This window comes from Marmota marmota, unplaced genomic scaffold, assembly GCF_001458135.2.
Source record: "Marmota marmota marmota unplaced genomic scaffold, marMar, whole genome shotgun sequence".
In the NCBI taxonomy this organism is placed as follows: domain Eukaryota; kingdom Metazoa; phylum Chordata; class Mammalia; order Rodentia; family Sciuridae; genus Marmota; species Marmota marmota.
The window spans coordinates 24,657,343-24,679,931 of record NW_026000016.1 but is presented as its reverse complement, the minus strand read 5'-3'; the positions used below and the strand labels follow the sequence as shown (position 1 = coordinate 24,679,931).

The 22,589-nt window shown below is 45.3% G+C and overlaps 1 protein-coding gene across 2 annotated transcripts in view; it reads right to left on the bottom strand.

Annotated features, from left to right (window-relative positions):
* Window positions 1–294: 294 nt before the first annotated feature.
* The window catches only part of Capn8 (calpain 8), an 83,143-nt gene continuing 60,848 nt past the window's right edge, over window positions 295–22,589 (bottom strand). The window contains exons 10-20 of one of the 2 annotated variants that reach the window (XM_048809313.1): window positions 22,327–22,338; window positions 19,083–19,294; window positions 18,539–18,575; window positions 13,754–13,822; window positions 11,498–11,555; window positions 9,934–9,998; window positions 5,741–5,809; window positions 5,254–5,332; window positions 4,555–4,671; window positions 3,517–3,575; window positions 295–1,973 (exon numbers count right to left, since the gene is read on the bottom strand). In XM_048809313.1, coding sequence (XP_048665270.1) covers window positions 1,950–1,973; window positions 3,517–3,575; window positions 4,555–4,671; window positions 5,254–5,332; window positions 5,741–5,809; window positions 9,934–9,998; window positions 11,498–11,555; window positions 13,754–13,822; window positions 18,539–18,575; window positions 19,083–19,294; window positions 22,327–22,338 — 801 coding nt within the window. In that variant the 3' untranslated portion in view covers window positions 295–1,949. The remainder of the gene's footprint in view (window positions 1,974–3,516; window positions 3,576–4,554; window positions 4,672–5,253; window positions 5,333–5,740; window positions 5,810–9,933; window positions 9,999–11,497; window positions 11,556–13,753; window positions 13,823–18,538; window positions 18,576–19,082; window positions 19,295–22,326; window positions 22,339–22,589) is intronic. The other variant, XM_015483372.2, reaches the window with a different exon arrangement.

Sequence of the window (22,589 nt, the reverse complement as noted above, 5' to 3'; positions counted from 1 at the left end):
AAGGTTGGGGAGATGGGAGTATAAAGCAAACTCTCAGATGTTTGAGTGGAAAACTCTGTAGTGCAGGGGTATTCAACCTGCTTCCTGACTGTATTGGGATCTGAGACCCTAAAGCAAATGTCATTTTTGTAATGAGACTATTTCATTACCAGACTATTTCCTAAAGTAGAGGAAGCCTGTAGGCTTAATACAAAATTAAACTACCTGTTGCAAGTTGACCATACTACAGATGGTCCCCAACTTACCATACCATTTACAACTTTTTTTGTTTTACAGTGGTGCAAAAACTATATACATTTGGTAGAAACCATGCTTCAAATTTTGAATTTTGATCTTTTCCTGGACAAGTAAGATGTAGTGTGCAGCTCCCAGTGAGTCACTCTGTCACAGGGGAAACAAGTGACATTCCATGGTATACAGTGTTGCCAGTGTGGTTTGGATACTGGTATTCGATAAGTTCCATAAGATATTCAACATTAATTATAAAGTAGATCTCTTATTAGATAATTTTGTCCATCTGTAGGCTAATTTGAATATCCTGAGCACAATTAAGGTAGGCTGAATAAGCTACGATGTTCAGTAGGTTAGGTTATCAAATGCATGTTTGATTTATGATATTTTCAACTTATAGAGGGATTTATTGGGACACAGCCCCAATGTAAGTCGAGGTGCATTTGTACAGCACTTTAAATTTGGGACTTGGTTTGCAGCACTGTGTTTTTAAAGAATGAGGTGGGGTAAGGACTCTTCCTTACTGGATGGGCCTGGGAAGAACATCAGCCAGGCCCACAGTGGAGGCTTGGGGGTATCTCCAGGCAGCCGGAAGGTAGCTGGATTTGTGCCTGCTGGAAACTCTGGCCCTCCCCCACCTGTGCCCCTAAATGGATGAGAAAGGATCCCTTCTGGGACTCACAGGCCACTAAAACAAATATACCTCCTTCTCTACCATGAGATTAACTGAGCATTCCCTCCCTCTCCCCAGTGGGTGAGGCCCCAGAGCCTTGACCTCCCCTGTTCAGCGAAGTCCACCCACCCTGTCCATCCCTCTGTGTCCCAGAAGATGTGAAGGCAGCATGAAGGTTGACAGGTGTGTTGCCATCCTCCCAGGTCACATTCCTACAAGGAAAATTCATCTAGCCCCACTTCTGGAGGAGAAAATCAGTCCTTAATCAGACTAACACAGAGGCCAAGGCTTGTACGTGTGTTTCCCCCTCTGTGCCTCATTTCCAAAGGCGGTGTGTAAGAACCAGCTCCATCTTCATCTACCCAATGGGACACTGTGGTTGTGGCCTCAATTGTTCCAACCGCCACACAATTGCTGTGTTCCTCTGTGAGCAGAAGCAGCCTGAACTGCATTTGTCTCTAGCTCTTTGTCAGATAATACATCCCTCTCAGCACAGCACAGCCACACCCCCTGCATGGAAGGAAGAAAGCTCTGGTCTCCCCTGAACCCCATCCTGCATCCTTCCCCCGGCAGGACTGGAGCTGGGTCTCTTTCCTAAAGGTGGCCCCTGGCAGCAGCTCCATATTCAGCAGGGCTCTCCTCCAGGAAATTAATCCACATGTTCAACCTTTTGGTAATTTGGTTCATGTCATTTTCCAAAACATCTTTTTTCCTACAGTGGGAAAAGCCCAAGATACAGTCTACACTTCATATCGCTAGAGAAAGGCAGAATCCACCCTGGCACACAACTTTTAATTGATTGCTTTCCCCCCACTGGGCTCTGGAATCAGCTTAAGTAACTCATGGCTCCAAGCTGTTGAATGAGACCCAGAGACCCCCAGCATGCTCTGGCAGGAAAGACCAGCATCTCAAGGAATGAGGATAGGCTAGAACCATATGAATTTGAGTGTCACTTGAGGGTAAATGTTCATGAGATTGTAAAGAAGATGGGGGCAAAGAGGTTTGTGGAGAGGCTGGGAGTGCCATCGGTGTCCAAAGCACTGGGTCAGACCAGCACACAGCACAGCCACTGCAAAAGAAGAGACAGGGTGAGCTCACAGCTTCTAGGGAGCAAGTATCCTTCCACCACCATGTCTCCCAGCCCCACCTAGGCACGACTGTTTATATCCCCACTCTCTAGTGAGTGTCTTCCTCTATCACAGGAAGCCTTTAGCTAAGTCACAAGCTAGCCCCTTAGCCAAAGCACTAGAAAAATGTGGCTTAGAAAAAGCTCTAGACCCAAAGGGGACTTCCAAACATAGGGGTGTGTGTGTATGTGTACAGTTGTCCTTCCACATCCCCAAGTTCTGCCTTGATGGAGTCAACCAACCACAGGTTGAAAATACTCAAATAAAATTGCATTTGTATTAAACATGAACAGACTTTTTTCTTGTCATTATTCCCTAAATAATACAGTAGAACGACTATTTACATGGCATTAACATTTTACTAGGTATTATAAATAATCTAGAAATGATTTAAAATATACAGGAGGATATGCATAGGTTATATGCAAATATTATGCCATTTTAAATATGGAACTTGAGCATCTGTGAATTTTGGTTTCTGAGGAAGGATATGGAACCAAGCCCCTGTGGATACCCAGGGACAACTCTGTGTGTGTGTGTGTGTGTGTGTGTGTGTATTTCTCATAATTTTTCTTATTTCTTATACTTCTTATATTTCTATATATGTATACATGTTATTATATATGTTATCTATATTTTTCCTATTTTCCTGTATATGCATCTGTAATACACACACACACACACACACACACACACACATATACACACACACACTTCATTTTAGGTTCCGCATTATTGCTTGGACATCTGTAGAAATCTACAGGTATGTTGGAAGGAGGGCCTTTCCTAGATCTCAGAAAAGGGGTCAACAACATTTTCATTTCAGAGAAGAAAGAAATGTGGCTGGGCCAGGCAACTTGGCAGGGTCAGAAATAACCTGGTCCACTGCCTCAGAAGCAGGACCAGGGCTCATGCCTCCCCACTGACCTGGACCTTTAGGACATGTCAACACCTCCTGCTGCACCCTCAGGCCAGTTAAAGGCTTCTGCTGCCTGAGGCTACAGCTCTTGACTGGCAAGCAGTAGGGTGGTTTCTGCATAAAGCATTATGTAATTTGTACATGGCAAAGAAAAAAAGAACCACTCATTTATTTTGTATTTTCATTCTACCTTGTTGCAACTTCATTTCTTGCCTCTGATGTCCTTCTATATTTCAACCTGAGATAACTGGCCCTAGAGTCAGAGACTTCAAACTATTCCCACTACACACAATTCCGTCCAAATTAACAAGAGCTTGCATCTTTGAAAGGATTTGAAAAGTAGTCATTGCTTTATCTTTAAGATAATAATATTAATAAATAACAATGTTTGAAAAACTGCATGATAGACAAACACATTCCTTCCCCTATGCTCGCCTAGCCCATGCATGGTATTCATATGGAAATAAGATGGTCAGTAGGAACAAACACCACCCAGCACTACACCGCCCAAGAATTTCCAAGAATTTGCACCCTCAGCAATCAGTTCATCAAACCAGATCATTTACCTCAGCCAGAGAGAGCTGGACAATTCCATTCTGGTCCTTGTCCAAAAGCCTGAATAATTCTAAAAGAAGAATAAAATACCAGAGAAGAATAAAATTAGCCTGTTTCTGGTCTTTGGAACAGAGCCTTGCATCTGTCCAACCCGTCCCGACTTGGAAATCCCCTTTCTCTTACATCCCCCTCCCCTCCAGCTCTTACTTAGCCCCAAGAACCTCAAAAAGCTAGATCTAGGGCTAGTGGTGTAGCTCAGTGTAGAACATTTGGCTAGTATACATGAGACCCTGGGTTAGTCTCCCAGTATCACCAAAAAAGAAAAAAATATTCAAGTTAGATCTAGACTTAGTACCCAGGGTGAGCTTTTTTGACAGTAGATGTCCTAAACGGATAAACCTAGTTGTCAGTAGAGATGGTCCCTTTCACATCTCTACCCTCAAAAGCTTCGTCTCAGACACTTGCAATTATATTAGCAGGAGGTGAAGTAGTGGGTATCCAAGTCCCTTAGCTCTGTCTCTGACTACTTGATCATTTCTTCTTAAGACTTACCACTTCCCACCCTCCCCAGCCCACCCCCGTGAAAGGAAAACTCCCTCTCTGGATGAAGCCTCTTATTGATTATAAAATAGCAGGCTCCCAAGGACCAAGGTGGCGGGAGAACACTTACTACTTTCCAGAGAGGACGCCATCCCTTCCCTGGATGGCTCCTAATATGACCCTCATGGAAGGGCAAATGTGTATAGATACTGAATGCCATCTAAGGACCATTTCTGAGATTCATTCCCCTTGACTAGTGACTGCACATAGTAGATGCTCAATATTCTAGATCACAGCTTTTCAAATCTCCAAGGAAAGGCAATCTCTGTCCTTGGGCCTGGCCAACAGGACCACCTTAGGCCCCTTTAGTGTCCACCTCCCCTTCCCCCAAGGGAGCCTCAGTTGTAGAAGCCCTGGCTATGATTTCTTAGAACCACTGGCCTCCCAAAGGCAATGTTTGGTCCTGCCCCTGTACTTCAGTCCTGTATATTTGAAAGAGAAGGACTCACTGAAAAGGGTCTCCAGGCGGATCATACAAGCAATGAAGCCATCAAAGTCAATGCCAAGCTGGCTACATGCATACCGCATGGCGATGGTCTGCTGCACTTGGTTGTTGAGGGTGAAACCTGAGGGCAGAGGAGACCTGAGTCACAGGTAGTGGAGGATTCAGAACTGTCCCTAGTAAAAACTCAAAGGGCTGACATTACACGGGCCCCTTCATGATTCTCTCTAAATTGGCAAACCAACTGACTCTGCCTCCCCCAGGGGCTCCCAGAAGATGTCCTGTCATCCAGTCTGTCTTCTCTTAGATAAGCCTCATCAGTCCCTTCCCTGGTCCAACACTAGCCTCAGCCCTGTCTGAGGCAGGGTCCCATCAGCCATAGCAAGCAAAAGCAGAAAAGGTGAGGGACCGCCCGTGTGGCTGGGCCCCTCCCTGTCCCCTTCAGGGCCCCATTCTCTATAATGGCTGTCACCTTCCCAGTAGCACACAGTTCTTGAAACATTCTGAAGCTCTATGCTACCTAGAGTCCAGCAGCATCCTCTCCTTCCTGAACAGGAAGGGTACTTGACAAAGCTCTGTAGCCACACTGAGCTCCAACAGAAGATGGCCCAGTGATTGGGAACATTAACAGTCACCATTCTGAGAATAACTATTAAAACTGGGCACTTCTGGGTCTTAAGACCTTCTCTACAGGTACCGTCCTCACCTGCTTTCTTGAGTGCTGTCCTCATCTCGTGGGCATCCATGGTCCCTAAGTGGTTATAATCTGTTTCCCGATAGATCTCCTACAGCAGGACAGAAATTCCAGATAGAGAACAGCAGCCCCTGGCCCACAACAACCATCTCCCTCCACTCTACTGCTCCCTTAGAAGGTGAGGGACATGCTCAAGAAGAGACCTCATTGACTCCTCCCATGAAGGTTCCAGAACAAAGAGAAGAGCTTGGGCTGAAGGCCAGTGCCAGCCCTCTTGCCCTCTGGATAGCACGGTCAGTGCAGGGGCTGGCCATTAGCATCTCTCATTGCTTCCGTGTTCCTTCCTGAACCAGGTGTCCAGGTTTGGGTGGTTTTGATCATGACTAAAGGTCTGGTCAAACTAGGGTCCAAAATAGACCAGGAATGAATGCCATGGAGGGTTAGAATGGAGGAAAGGGGCCAAGGCCCAGAGGCTACCCACAAGGGAGAGAAGAGTTACCAGATACTTGTGGATCTTCAGCCACAGCATCTTGAATTCCACCGGTCCCAAGGTGCCTGTCCCATGGCTCTAAGCATGTTAAAGGCCAACATGGTTGAGCCCCAAATCTAAATGCCCTAAGGATTTCTTTCTCTTGTGAGTGTGCAGGACAGCCATAAGCTCTGTGAACCTTCCAACAGAGTGATGGTGGGAAACAGATTTAAAGGCAGATTAAAAAGCCAGACACCCACCAAGGTCCTTCTTTGAAGCCAGACACAGAGGTAGGAATAAAGAACATATATCACCACCCTGAAGACCTCCTAACAATATCACTAATTAGCATCGACAGAGCTCCGTGGTCTGCAAATTCACTTCCAGATTTAAATTTCTGTGACTGGTCATTCAAATGACAGTTTGTTGGAATGTCAACATGTTATCAGAAAAAATGTTATCAGAAAAATCATCAGGAGGCCCGGACCATGATTCTCAATCAAACAGTCTCCTCACCAGCCACTGCATAACTAAAGCAGGTGGGGAGCCATGCCTACTCTTCTGTGTCCAACGTGGGTTTTGTCCACCAGTGAACCCTGAATGCTGTGCCACCCTATGGGACTCAGTTCTGAACTGGACTCAACCTTGTGAAGTTTAGTCTCTTTGAAAGTCTACCTTTTTTCACCACAACAAAATGAATAAACACCAGCATGTTACAGCACTATGTTCAAATTCTAAAACAGACCACTGATCACTTCCTTAGCCAGCTAAAATTCTTGTAAAACTCACTGCTATAGATTGGATCTGGAATGTCCTCCTACTGTGTGTTAAAGCCTTGGTCTCCAGCTTGGTGTCATTGGAGGTGGTAGAACCATTAGAAGTGGGCCTAGTGGGAGACTCTAGGTCATTGGAAGCATGACCTTGAAGGGGTATTGGGACTTCAGCTTTCTTTCTCTCTCTCTTCCACCTTGGCTTCCATGAAGTAAGTTGTTCTGCTCCACCTCATACTCACACCATGATGTGCTGCCTTACCACAGTCCCAAAGTAATAAGGCAAATAAATTATGGACTGGACCTCAAAAGCTGTGAGCCAAAATAAACCTTTCCTTTTTTAAACTGATCATTTCAGGTATTTGGTTACAGTAATGGACAGCTGACGAACACACACCCTTTAAGAAAGTCTATGTTCTTTTATCTATGATCAACACTGAATGTTGACCACAGCCTTCAAAGGCTTATTAATAATACAAACAACGTATCTGAGGAGAGTACTATACACAGGAAGTTAACACCCTGTGTCTAGGCACTTCATGTACTTGCATCTCATTTCACCTTTATGATAGCCACACAAAGTAGATATTATTATCCCATTTTTCCAGGGTTGGGGGAGACTGAGGTTCAGAGCATTTAGCAACTTACCCAAATTTATACATCTAACAAGTGGTGGAGCCAGAATCTGGACTTTTGTCTGTTCCAAAGTCCTTGTGCCAGAAAACTAGTAGTTCTAAATTCCAGAGGAAATTGCCTATAGAGACCAGACCTCTAGGCAGGATCTCCGGGACTGAAACTCAGGCAACTGTATTTTCAAATCTCTATGGATAATGAAGTACTAATATATGCTATAGGACTTGAAGCATCATGCTAATGAAAGGAGCCAATCACAAAGGACCACATATTCTATGACTCCATTTACATGAATGTCCACAACAGGCAAATTTATAGAACCAATAGATTAGTGGTGGCCTAGGAATGGGAGAAGATGAGGAGTGAGTTCTAACATGAATACAAGGTTTCTTTTCAAAGCAATAAGATGTTTTAAATTGTGGTGATGGTTGTTGAAATGGCTAATTTGAATTGTCAACTTGATTGGATTAAGAGATGTCAAGGATTAAGATGATTATCGGGGTGTCCATGAGGGTCTAGGAATGATTGGCATGTGGGAATGGCCAACTGAAATGGAGACCCTCCCTAAGCATGGGAAGCATTGACCAATAGGATGATGGCTTGGATGGAATAAAGGTTGGAAGAACAAGGAAGCAGCAGCAGATGCAAGCTCCATTCTTCTTGACTGGGGCTTTGATAGCTGCTGTGATCATCTGAGGATATCAGACTTTCTCTTCTTCACTCTTCCAAAGCGGACTCTGATAGTGATTTACCAGAAGGCTTAGGTCTCAGACTAGGGTGATATCATTGATCCCTCTTGTTCTGGGGCTTCAACCTCTTGGACTGTGCAGCTACTGGTTGTCCCAGCTCTGCAGCCTGCAGATCGCCATTGTGGACTATGCAACTTCTAGTCATGTAAGCCAACCTAATAAATCCCTTTTTTAATAATTATTCTTCCTGTTGATTCTGTTCCTCTAGAGAATCCTGACTAATACAGTTGTACAACTCTGAATCTACCAAAAACCTTGGACACTTTAAGTGGCTACATTATTTGGAACATGAATTATATATTAACTAAGCTGTTCTTTTTTTTTTTTAATCTACATGGGTGGTTCTGCTGCACACCATGATTCAGAACCACTGCCCTGTACTATCTAATCTGTGGAAGAAAAACTCTTGAAGAGTGACAGAATCACAGTCCTCTTGGAACTGTGAGAGATACAAATACCACTGGGACAATGAGGGGTTAACGACATAGTAACTCTAGGATTCGAATTGAAGTCCACAGGCAAGGTGTGATGAGAAAGATTCAGAAACTAAGGAACTATTTGTAGCAGAATAGATCAACCCTTAACAGTTCTCCATGGTCCATAAACTACTGGAAGGACACAGGGCTGAACAGCTCCAGCACTGTACAGGGAATAGTCTTCTGCCATTCTGGGACCACTAAATAGCACCATCTCTCCATCACTGATAACCCAGCAGTACATGAACTGCTCATGATGCACTGCATGAAAACTACACAAAGGAAAATCAGTCCTCCTGTCCCATCCCATTATTAGTGAAGAATCCTGCAGAAAAGGGCATCAGATCTCAGGATGGATGAGACCCTAAGAACTGAGGACAACCTCCCAAAGCTCTAAAGCTTCTCTATCGCCAACATTGTGGAGAATGGTAACCTGGAGCTGCCCAAGGCAAAACTTGAAATGATGAAATGATGTTGGACCATCCATGCTTAGCCTTAGCCTTCTCCATCCCTCCCTAAAGTTCCTACCCACTTGCTATAGACTGGGTGTTTTGTCCCCCCAAAATTCATATGTTGAAAGCTGATCCCAGTATGAGATAATTAGGCGGTAGGGCCTTTGGAAGAAATTAGGTCATGAGAGTGGAGCCTTCACAACCAAAATTAGTGTCCTTATAGAAAGGACCCCAGAAAACTCATTCCTTCCCCCTTCTGAAGTTATAGTCATGAACTAGGAAGCAGTTCCTCACCAAACACAAAAATCTGCCATGCCTTGATCCTGGACTTTCTAGCCTCCAGAATTTAATAAATAAATTTCTGGTGTTTTGTTTTGTTTTGGTGGAAGGTGGATACCTGGGATTTAACTCAGGGGCACTTGACTACTGAGCCACATCCCCAACCCTATTTTGTATTTTATTTAGAGACAGGGTCTCACTGAGTTGCTTAGCACCTCACTTTTGCTGAAGCTGGCTGTGAACTCATGATCCTCCTGCCTCAGTCTCCAGAGCCACTGAGATTACAGGCATGTGCCACTGCACCAGGCATTCCTGGTGTTTATAAACCACTCAGTTTATGACATTCTGTTATAGCAGCTGGAAAAGATTAAAACCATTCCTTGACAGGAAGAGAGTGTTAAATTAGATCAGACAGAAAATATCTTGTGTGATGATTGTATAGTATTGGTAGAGAAAGTCCAAAGACTATGCGAAGTTTCTGAAAAAAGTCTTCGTCGTGATGGGCAGTGGATGGATGGTGGGACCAAAGGAGGAACACTGCAGTTCCCAATGTGGGTGGTGGAGGAGGGACACAATACCACCCATTTGCTATCTTTAAATTGCATGATTTTAGACAAGCCACTTAAACACTGCCTGACTCTTTTTTTTTTTAACCTGGAAAGCAGAGATAACATCAAGTTTATTGAGGAATATTCATGAAATGATACCTTTTTCTTTGAAACTCGACCACGATTCCTAATATATGCTCAATATATGCATGCTTCCCTTCTCATTTCCCCCTTTTCTACTCTGCCCTCCTTTCCTACTGGAAAAGGTGGAGGAATCTTTAAAAACAGTAAAAATAATGTGACATATAAAGGATACATCCAACAGACTGATCATTTCTCTGCAAGTATTGATGTTGAATCCATTGAATTTAATGTCTGTTCCTAAAGATTGAAATAGAAAAGAGGGTGAGAATGAGGATTGTTTGAAGATAAGGGAAATAAATAACCTCCACAGTAGGAGACCACCAAAGACACCAGCCAGACTATGGAGCTGAATGTGGGTCTCCACAAAAAAGTGAGAACATTGCGATGGGCTCATGGGCAGATACCCCCCAAACCTCCTGGATCACATACAGACATACAGACAAGCACCAGAATCAGAGTTCAATCTCTGAACCCCGAATTTGCTGCTCATCAGCATGGATTGGGCAGATTAATATCTGAAAGCTTAGTTTCCTTCTCCATCAGATGAGAATGATAATATTAATGCCAATACTTGCCCCAAGAACTGGTGAGCATTAATGAGATGATGTAAGTGAAGTGTTAACCCAGAGATTAGTATATAAATTCTAAATAAAACAGCCAACTTTTCACTAGCAAGATATTGTTCTAATCACTATACATCTACTCTTCCAAACCACCTGATTTGGTAGATGCCATCATTGTCCCCACTTTATAGATAAGAAAACGGAGGTCCAGCCAGGTTATACAGTTTGCTCAAGGTCACACCACCAGTAGAGGGCAGAGTTGGGGCTCCACCGCCTACACTTTTAATTACAATCTACAGTCACTCAATTGAGCACTGCTATTCATCCCTGGCCTCTAACATAACCTTCCTCACACCTGGGAGTCAAGGCAGGTGTCAAAGACCCTGCAGCCTTCTCCTCTTCTGTCCACTCTTCTCAACAATAGCAGCAGCAAGAGAGGAGCAGAGGATGAAGAGCCATCCTGAGCCAGGGCCTGGGCTCAGAGCCCTGGGGAGCTGCTCAGCTCTACGTCCATCTCCAGGAAGCCCCTGTTTCCTGTATTCTCATTCAGGGTGAAAGATAGCCTTTACTCCACCAACTGGAAGACTTAACCAGGCCCATCCCTGGACCAGAAGAGAAGGAGGCTCCATACCAACTCCCATGGTGCTGAGGTTTCCAGGGGAGGCATGAACTTCTCCTCCTGGGTGTAACTGAATGAACTCTGAGGAAGCCCCCAAGACTGGCTGAAGTCTGAAGATGGGGAACCTAGTACAGGCTAGGACAGTCAGAATCATCCCTTCTACCCTGCCTCCCCAGATGGCTACAGAAGAAGGTCCTTAATCTGCCATGTCTCATGGTACAACCATATTAAATGTGTGAGACAGTGTCACATAAGTCAATTGCAGCCCAGACTCCCAGGACTCAGCAAATGATTGCATTTGACATCACAGGCTATTGATCCATTGTGCAAGGTCTAGCTGATCTCCAGCACCTCCCTCACGCCCACCCAGTGCCTCCTCCTCACTGATTTCTCCTGCCTTATGGCTCCCATCTTGCTGGACCTGTGGAGTCAGAGGCCAAAGTCCCCCTTACAGTGATCCTGGCTAACTTCTGCCTGCCACCTCCCTCAATCCCACCCCAGCATCTTTCTTAGGTGCCCACAGACTTTCTGAGAGGCCCCAGGGAGGAACTTACGTTTGGAAAACACCCCATTCAGAACTGTCTTGAGCTTATTGGCACCGATCTCAGAATCCTAGAAAGAGCAACCAATTGCAAATCATGTCAGCCCTGCCAAGCTACTTAAAGATGCTAAATGAATTCAGAGCTTTTTCCATGGTCAGACACCCAGCCCACCAGCCTTGTGATCTTAAAAGCATATGACAGCTTTAAAAACTCAAATTCTCCATTTCCTCTGGGGTCCCCAACAGCCCAGGAGGGGTGTGTGCTAACACTGTGAGCTTGGTGCCCACCACAGCAGAAGGCTGCCTGCCTCTGAGGCTCTTGCTGCCTTGCATGGGGCTTGCCTAAACAGAAAACAAAGTGTGACAAGTAGCAATAACAGGAGCCAGCTCAGATGCGCCCCACATATGATATGGGATATACTTAAATCCATAACACAAGTGTGTTCCATGTTACAGTTAAAGAGCCATGGTTTTGTAAACTGCTAAATGCATGATGTCATTTGCCATTTTCATGGGATATGATGGCTTGAGGTTCACAGTTACCAAGTGGTGGAGCTAGGATTGTCTCATCCCAAAGTGCCACTTTGTTCCACTGCACCCGTGGGAATTGCTATTTCATGCAGAAGCCCATTTCAGACTGGGACTTGATATTTAGGGGAGCAGGATATACCCTGTATATTTCTGATAAACACTGAGCCAGAGGGAAGATTCATGCCTTAACCCTCCAATGGAAGACAGGATGATGACGGGGCACTGAACCGAGAGCTGGGATCCAATCTGAACCTCGCTCCTTATCCTGTGTCCTTGGCACAGCTACTTGCTCTCCTCCCCAGCCAGACCTTGGCACTGGAAAAAGAGAAATCAGAGCCACACAAGGCAGTATTTCCTGTGAGGACAGCTGGCCTCACTGGGGCACAGGATGATCAGTCCCAATAATAACACCTGAGGTCCTTCTGAGAAGCCTCCAGGCCAGAATACAGCCCTCATTTGCCTGACAGGGAAGAAATGGAATGTTGAAAGTCTACATTTGAACCTTGGCCCTGTCTCTCGTGAGGCGTGATGCCCTCAACCAGCTCCTTAACTCCCTGTGCCTGTCATGTCCCCAGCAGAATGGGGAGAGTGGCCAGTGCCACCCTCCTCAGCAGAAGAAAGAAGAAAGATAGGTATAGGAAGAACTCTACACATATGAGCTTTTCTATCATTCTGGATGTTCTTCTAAATAAAACATGGCCCCTTGGTAAGCTTTTGTTAGTAAAAACATTGTCCTGAGCATCTAAAACGTGAACTGACTTTTGGCAAGGATTTTTCTCCAATGGCAATGTAAAAGAACTGTTGGCAGGTTTTCTTTTCTGCAGAGATTTCTGATGCATTTTCTTCCATTGCATCATTTTTATTGTTATTATTCTTTTTTTAGATAGGGTCTTGATATGTTGCCCAGGCTGGCCTTAACTCTGGGGCTCAATTGATCCTCCTGCCTCAACCTCCCCAGTAGCTGGGACTATAGACACATGCTTCTGTGCTTAGCTTCCATTCCAGCCTGAAGTCTAAAAAGTCTTCCAGAGCTTTTCCAGGGCATGGAGAGCACTTCTTTTCCCTTTCTGAGGTCTTTTGGGCAGTTTATTATGCTCCAAAGAACAGGGTCAGTCACTCTTTACGGGGCCACCTGGGGCACTCTGAGTTCTGGGGAAGCTCTAATGACCAAAACAAACCTCGTCCTGCAGTGCAGAGAGGAAGAATCAGGGCAGCTCTATCTCTGCTTCAAGCACCCCGTTATCACGTTCGCACCCTGTCCAAGCTTGGGTTCTGCAGGCTGAGCACTCACTGTTGGTCTCTTGGGCCAGTGGGCCTAGCTGTGCCTCCAAGCCCAGGCTAGCTTAACTGAGCTGCCTCCTGCCTAGGCTGGGCAATCCCACCTCCAAAGGGTATCAATTTAGAGAGATTTTGCAGCCATGACTCTCTAGCCAGAAGCCCCCATCCGACCAGGCCAAATAACAACAGAATCTAGAGATTCCGCTTTTCTGTTTTCTCAAGTCAGCCAACGCAGGGAGAAAAAATGACCTCAAGATAATGATTACTCTCCCCCAGCAGTGTAGGAAGGGCCCTCTGTCCTCTGAGAGGATGAGGGGACAGGCACAGAAGCTGGGCACCCAGAGAACACGGCTTCATTTTCTGTGCTCCTTCAGACCCAAGGGAATAAAGACAAACCTGACCAGAGCATTCTTGAGTGTGTTCCTGACCATCTGGGAAGTTGCATCTGCCCTCCACTCACCTTCCCTGCAAATTCCTCAAACAGGCTCTGGATCTGCTTGTCTTCTTGATCCACCTCACTGGGATGTGGCTAAGAGGAAGGAAAGTTGCAAAGTCAAGATAGGAATCATAGGGAAAAAATGAAAGACAAAGATTCGCTATTCATTCATTCATCCATTAGTATCTATTGTGCGTCAATCCTGTGTCAGGTTTTGGGTTAAGTGGGAGTGAACAAGAGAGCCATCTGAGGTCCCTGCCTGAGAGGGCTTAAGATCCAGCAAGGATGCCCTGCCACAGCCCAAGGGATCCTCTCTGAGTGATGTGGGAATTGAACCCCACCCCACACACACACACAATTCCTGATTTCAACCCGGAAAGTGGTTCAGAGAACACCAAAACCCTGACATTGAGGAATCTCAGTCTAGGTCTGTGGACACAGGATCTATGGGATTCACTGATGACCTTCATAGGGACCTGTGAACTCCATAAATGGCATGAAAATTTTGAGTCATATTTATATGTATTTTCCTAGTTTTTATCAGATTCTCAAAGAACAATACTGTTATGATTTGGATCTAGAATGTCCCCCTCCCAAAGACTCACATATGGAAGGGTTGGTCCCCAGTGTAGCAGTGTCCAGAGGTGGGGCCTTTGGGAAGTGATTGGGATCCCGAGGGCTCTGTTTTCATCAGTGGATTAATTCATTGACAGCTGAATGGACTATTGGGAGGTGATGGAAACTACAGGTGGTGGGGCATGGTCAGAGGAAATAGATCACTGGGAGTGTGCCCTGGAAAGGTATTTGTCTCTGGCCTCTCTGTTGTTTTTCCTGGATATTTGTCACAGTGACAAAAAGCTGACTAATACAAATAGGATTAAAAAGTGGTTGAGAACACAGCCTAATTAGATACAGCAGAACTAAAAGCCAGAAGACCAGGGCTGAAATAGCACATTGGCCACTTACTGGATCCCATGTCAGGGCTCTGAATATCCATTTCCTCAACTCTAAATATTAAATTAACTTGAGCTGTTTCATAGGGTCATTTTGAAAATCAAATAAGCACTAATGTATTTCAAAGTCCTTTGAAAATCACAAACCATTATATGAATGCCTTTGACCAGAGACTTTCTGATATGATAATGGGCTCCATCCAAAATTAAACAATCCTCCAACTGTCACCACTAGACAGAAAAGTCACAGCTTCCCAGAGGGTTGGAAGAGCTTTCAGAGGGCCAGGTCAATGTCTTCCAAAACCATCAATAAGATAGATATAAAAGGCCCAATACAGCCTGACAGTTCTACACTAATATAAGTAACAACAGTAGGAATCAAAATTATTTTTGTTGAGTACTTGCTACCATGAAGTACTTTAAATGAATTATTTCATTTAACACTCATGACTATACTGTGAGGGGGTCTCATTACTACTCACACTTCACAGACAGAGAAATTTTTTAACTTCAAGAGTTAAGTAAGAGGACCAGATCACACAACCAGTAAATGATGGAACCAGGATTCAAACACCAGCTACACACTTCTCCACCAACATCTAAGATGATAACCAGAGATTTCTGAATAAATGAGTGAACTGTGACTTGGAGACTTATAGGGGAAGAAAGCAGAGGTTCTGGAAAGCAATGACCTTTCCTGTCTCTGGCATCCTATTGCTCTCTGCATCCCATCCTTGGCCTGTCAGGGCTGTTTCCTCACTCATCACGGGAGGATGTTAATGCCTACCATTACCAATAAGATGAGGAAGGGGTTGGGGTTGTGGCTCAGTGGTAGAGTGCTCGCCAAGCATGCATGAGGCACTGGGTTCCATCCTCAGCACCGAATAAATGTAAAATAAAGATATTGTGTCCACTTAAAACTTAAAAATAAATAATAAGATGAGGAAGTCCAAAAACAAACACATATATATTTTTAGAAGGAAAAATTGATAAATACTTCCTACCTCATACATATGATTTTAAAGTAGTTTTGCAGGACGAAAAAAAGCCAAGGTTATATTGTTCATGTAATGTGGACCACTAGAACCTAGTGAGAAGTCTATAAATTCTAGACATGAAATAAAAGTCTATTATTCTGGGAAAATGTTTTACTAAAACCAGGGAATGGATATGAGCACCTACTGGCACGGAGCAGGCACTTGGCCACTAGGGGGATCATTGGACACAGTGGAATTTTGGGACACAGGGAATGAGAACTATGTGTTCATTATGATGGTAAAAACATAACTTAAGTTTGTTCATTCATTCAAAAAGGACTCACTCAACACCTGGCACAAATTGGGAACTGTCCATCATCTGTGTCTGAATGCACTGATGCATTGTTCTCAAGGAATTTATTATCATGGAATAGATATGTCCTCATAGAATACATGCAAAAAAAACTTTGCAAATGATAAGGTGATATGGCAAACTCAAGGAACTAGTTCTTGTTATTATGTCACCTGTCAGTCAGTGACATCTTTACAGCCCTGCTCAATGTAACACGTCTAAGTTCCAATCTTTTGTTGGTTCACCCTCAATTTTTTCCCCTTTGCACATTCTAAGTAGGCTCTCAGGCCCTTTGAGCATCCAACTGTCCATGTCTTAGAGGTTTCTGGAGGGAGGAAGAGAAGTTCTGGAAGGCAATAACTCTTTCTGTCTCTTGTAAAGTCCCGAGTTCCCTGAACACAGTATCACTGTATTATGTGTATACATGTATCCGTGTACTGTGTGTGTATGTGTGGTATGTGTATACATGTGGTGTTTGTATGTGTATTTGATATGTTTGTGTGTGGATGTATGTGGGGGTATGCATGTGAGGGGTATGATATGTGTATGTGTATGTGCATAGCATGTATGTTGTATATGTATGTAATTTATATGCTCAGTTTGTGTATGCTAGGTGTAGGGGGCAGGTGTTGGGGTGTGTAGTATGTGTGTGCTATGTGTATGTGCACCTGTGTGGTATATGTGTGCTGTGTGTGTGGTGTATATATGTGTGGGTATATATGTGTGTTTTGTGTATGGTGTGTATGTATTTGTGGTGTGTTTATGTAGTACGCATGTGTGATGTGTATATGTGGTGTGTGTATGTGTGTATGTAGTGTAGCATACGAGTATCAGGGGAAACTACCCCCAGAGAGAAAAAGTAGAGTTTCTATGATATCAAGGACACATTGGAAGTCCACAAGGTCTTGGAATACTAGGGACCTTTGTATGGCTCCATAGCCAAGCTCTGGGGACCCCAGAAGGCTGATCCCTGCTTGGGGGATCCTACTTCATCAAGCCACAGGCCAAGTGCAGAAACACAAAAGCTGTAATCTATGCAGGAAGCTAAGAGCTGACCATGGGCTGACCAATCTGCATCCATGGCCAGAAGAGGTGTTGCTTTGGGTCTTCAGAAAACCTCAAGACCATGGGAAATAAAGATGGGGCGTGATCACCAGGATTGAACTTCTGCCAGCCTTGTCCAAGGGAGGCTTAGAGTCGGTTTTAAGCTGATTTAGCAGAAACAAACAAACAGAAAGACTCAGATCCCTACTCCACACTGGAGAACTGACTCTTCTAACATGCCTGGGTCTGACAGTAAGAGATGCCACTGAGAATGATCAGCTCCCTGGGGGCAGCAAGGAGGCTGAACTGGCATCTGCGACTGGGGGGAGGTGAGAGTGGGAGGAAGAATTCTGACCGGCTAGGCCACTAGGAGCCACAGCACAGGAAGGACCCCTGGGGCCAGGCATTGCAGCTGACTTGAGGCACTATTGACAGTGGGTTGCAGTACTGGGCTCCAGGACCCAGGGGAGCAATCACATCAGAGCAGACTAACCCGAGTAGGAAAGGACAAACAGTGGGAGTGTGCTTTTCTATCTGATAGACTCCCAACAAAAACCTCCAGGACAGGATGGGTCCTTATTTGTCATTTTCTCATGCATCTTCAGAAATACAACCTTACAAATTTGATATATGTCCAGTAATAAAATATGCCTGTCCCCACCTCCATTCAGCCAAGGACAAACAGCTCAGCCCCTGGGGTGAAGATTGCTTTATGTGACATCTGCAGCCAGAGACACCTCAGACCATTTGGGTAGGTTGGAGGGGTGGAAGCTGGGCCCATGCCCCCATAAAGATAGTCCTGCCCCACCCCTGGGCCCTGCACCAGTGCCTGCACAGGGTGACCCTCACAGAGCAGCAGCATGGTAATGCCACACACATCTGAGAAAAAGGACAGGAAATTGAAGACACAGTGAGGGATAAAGGGAGGAGTTTGGTGAACCCACACTGAATACCACATATACTTCTTCCTCCAAAGGTGGCTCTGAACTCACTTCCTCCATGGGACCTTCCCAGAGTAAGTGCTAAACCAGCATCCCTAAATCCCTCCCCTTTGCTGCCCCAACCCTACACACATGCAAGCTTAGGGAAGGTGTGCACTTCCTTTCATCTTTTTCATATGCTTCCACCATTTGTCCTCCAGAACCCTGGAGATCAATCCAAGAACAGGGGACTCTATCTATTTCTCCCATTAACTTCTTTATCCTGCACAGAACACTCAAGCACACAGTGAGCTCTCTAACTGAATGTGGCAGATGCTAAGACCTGTCCCTTAGGGAGTGGGGATGCATTACAAAGCCTGCATTCCAGTGCTATTTCTATCTCTCCTCTTCTCAGGAAGAGCCAGCACCTGGGAAAATATTGTGGACTTGATGAATAAGAAGTTGCCATCCTTAATATGTAAAAAACTCTGTTAAATCAACAAGAAACTCCCAACTACTGCTATACAATATGTCAAAACTTACAATAGTAAGAGACTGCATACCTCATGTGGATTTCCAGCCACAACATTTCCAATTTCCCTGAAACACAAAGAAAAAAAAAAACATGAGAAAGTTAAAAGCTCAGCTAATAACTAGGTTCTTATAGGAAGTTTTTGGCCCTTCTGAGGAACTGACTGACCGCCTGAGACCTGCAATTCCTACTAATAACTGCATAAACTGAATCTTCAACCAGAATCCCTCTCCTTGGCTGCCCCAACCCTCACCCCTCCCTGAATTTTTCATCAGAGACAAGAGCTTCAAGTTAAGTATTGTCTCTAATGGATTCTAGAAGATCTAGCCTGGTGATTTCTGGGGAGTTTTTCCATTACCTTACCCCAGTTATCACTCTTCTCCTTCCTTGGGAACCCGGTTACGTGAATCCCTGTTGAAATGACCTTACGGAGATGAGCCAGCAAGAGACCACAGCCCTATGTGCATGTATGTACCATGTACCTGTGGCCCCTGCACCTGGGTGCGGCCATTTCCCTTGGCTGGCCTGGCACTCAGGCAACCTTAGGCCCCACCTCGGAGCGAAAGGAGACTCACAGGGCCTTGGCCTTCTTCTCCGAGAACACCCTCAAGCAGAAGTCGCCGTCCTTGAAGGGCTCAAATGTGGACGGCACCACCAGGTACTCCCCAGGGGGCAGCCGAGCACGGCCAGACACCTCCCGCAGGTTGACATAGGTGCTGGAGCGAGTGGAGGGCTGGTGACCCAGGAAGAAGTCCCGGCCCAGGTGTATATCTGTGTGACTTTCCAGCTGTAAGCAATAGGCAGAATCAATTTCTTCCTAAATCCTGAAGATGAGAGCTAAGAGCTGGGTTTTATAGTGCTGATTTAGGGATCATTGATTTTTAACACCACTCTTGAGAATCAGAAAGCCTTGAATTCTGTCATGATCTCACTGTGTATCAATCATCAAATGTATTTGAAGCATCTTCTTGGTGCCAGGCCCTATTGGAGGCACTGACTTGACTGCTTGAGAGAGGCCGGACCTTTTCTCTCTGAACCTCCCCAAATTGAAAGGTTGAGCCCAGGACCTCTGGTGTGTGCTATTTGGATAACTTTCCTCCTAATTCCAATAGACTCTTACTCTGCAGTTATCCCTGTAGATGTGACAGTGACCTTCCCAGTACAGACCCAAGACTGGAGAGTGAGCTTTGATCTTGGTCCTTAAACACAAGCTGCCAGATAGGTCACTCACTCTTGGCTACCTGGGGAAATTACTCAGCAATGTGACTGTGGTGGTCAGGCTGGGGCCCAAAGAGGCAGCTCTAAAGGAGGCAGGCAGAGGAGGCAGCCACAGCCAGCCCAATTTGGGGTCCCTCTTGGCCTCTTCAGGGCCTAGTTCTCCTCCCAGAGGAGAAGATGCTCCCTAGGAACCCCTTACTTTTGTAGGGAAGGGAGAGGCTATTGGTTTGTGGCACAGGCTAATTAGTGGCTGCAGAGTGCTTCGAAAACACAGGTGCCACTGTTGTTATTGCTATAATTAAGCCTCCCATGGCACTGCATCTTTATGATCAATCTTCATCATGATGTCTGTGACAGAGGGCAAGTGCTGATAAGCTGCAAGGGCAAAGACTTCTGCGTGACCTGGATCTAGAATACCCACCCTGGAGTGGGCCGTGTCCATATGTGGTCACTTCTTGAACCACATGTCTGCTAAGCAGGGGAGGAAAGTAGAGCCACCTGTCCCCATTGCTCTGGCCAGGAATTCATAGGGATCCCGCAGGCATCCCCTGCTGACCCAGCAGTCACAGTGCTTGATATTCCCACCGAAAATATTTACAGTCTGGGCATAAGAATGCTGGGAGCATGATCAACAAGGTCATGGCTAAGGCCTAAGTGTCATGAGTTACATGTGTGTTTGTGTGCGTGTGTGTGTGTGTTTCCCCAGTGTGGGAATGAAACCCAGGAACTCATGCATCTTAAGCAAGGGCTGTACCATTGAGCTACATCTCCAGCCCTAGTTAAATGTTATTCTTGCCATCCCTGAAGATAACAAGGGGAGAGAGAGAGAGGGCCCCTTCAGAAGAAATACTAAGTAATGTTGAAACGGGGAAGCAGTGGGGAATGAAATTGACCAAATTGTATTGTTCTGTTGTGTGCACTTACAAATAGGTAACAATGATTCCTGCTATTTTATTTAATTATAATGCACCAATTTAAAAAAGAAGAAGGAAATGGAGAAGCAAACTCTAGTTGGGTTGAGCTGGGAAGAAGGGAAGCTGAGTTCCAGGGTGGAGCAGCTTAGAGAAGCCCTGTTTGGGAAGTTGGGTGGGAATTGGAGACACTAACACAAGAGCTGGATCCCCTCTTCCTACCAGGAACCCCCCACAAGCTAGGGCAACAACATCCCTGAACTTAAATATTCTCTCAACTTGACTCAGGAGCAAAGGGACAGGAATCCGGCAGGTTTAACTAATTGTGCTTCTCAAAGTGTGGGCGCAGACCAGAATCAGTATAAGAAACCTAGGGGCAATGCAAATTACTGGGCTGGACACCTACAAAACCAGAAACTACTGGAGTGAGGCTCAGCCACCTGTGCTTTAGCAAGCCCTCCAGGGGATTCTGAGGCAACTTCAAGTTTGATAACCATTGACCTAAAGACTCACTGACACTTGGAGAACACAAGATCCACAGGGTCACACTGAGGGAACCATGAAGTGCTATCGAGGAAAGTTCTGCTGTGTGCACGTATATGATCCCTCACTCATATTAATGGGGCATTTCTGATGGGAACCATCATCAACTTGATTTAACTCAGGTTTGGTTTTAATTTAAGTAGCAACGAGGTGTTTGCTCTGAATCATCCATATGCCCTTGTCTGTTCCCTCCATAATAAAATGCATTTGTGATCTAAGGGCAGGGTAGACCAGTAGTCTCTAACACTTTATAGGCCTGGGGTCTGTGAATATTGCTCTTGTTGGTATGTGTTACATCACTGGACAAGCCTGAGAACCTGAAAAGGCAGGAGGAAGGCTGCAACAGGGCAGGTACACTGCTACATAGTGAGTGCAGCTGACTCCAGAGTGGAATAGTGGGTCTCAGCCTTGGCTGTACATTGGAATCACATGGGTCATTCACAAATCTATGATGCCTGGATCCTCCACTCCCACCCTAGAGATTCTGATGCAGCTGAGCTTTGGTGTAGCCTGAGCATTGAGACTCTTGAAGGCTCTTCCAGTTATAACCCAGGAGTCCATCACTAGCATGTGTAAAGGCCTCGTTTTGCGTTCACTGCTTCTCACAATGAGTTATGCAGGTTTCCTCCCAGGAGTGCTGCATGAGGCTCCTGCCTTCAACTAGCTGAGTGGATAGGATAGCCGGGTGAAGCCTGGGATGGCAGAGGACATTCCGGATAGAAGTGTGACACTGAAAACATGGCCCCCTAACCCAGCTGGAAATGACTGAGGCTTGGGAAAAGCAGAGAACTGAGAAGATAAAGTTGGTAATTCCTTTTCTTACCAGAAATCAGAAAGCATTTATTTCTGTTGTCCAGGTAAATAGGAATCTAAGTTGTACTAAAATCATCTTGTTTAGACCAGAACATCAGACACACAGGGGCAAAGATGGCCTCCATTCCCTTCCCGGGAATCCTGACAGGTGGGAATGGGCTCATCTTTACCCATGGTGTCCATGACGAGGGCTACCAGCTCAGCGGATCAGTGAGTCCACAGGAGAACTGGCTTCCCTCATAGGAAGCAGATGGTGCTGGGTACCTGTCCCAAAGGCAGCCAAGCTCTTTCTTACCAAAGGAAGGATGTCTCGGTCAGTACAGTACTCACATACCTCCTTGGGAACCTACAGGACAGAAGATAAAAGCAGGTTACCTCAACCTAGATGCCCTTCAATAGATGAATGGATAAAGAAACTGTGGTGTCTACACACAATGGAATATTACTCAGCATTAAAAGATAATAAAATTATAACATTTGCAGGTAAACAGATGGAGTTGGAGAATATCATGCTAAGCAAAGTAAGCCAATCCCCAAAAAACCAAAGGCCAAATGTTTTCCCGAATAACTTGGGGGTGGGGGGTGGGGTAAGCATGA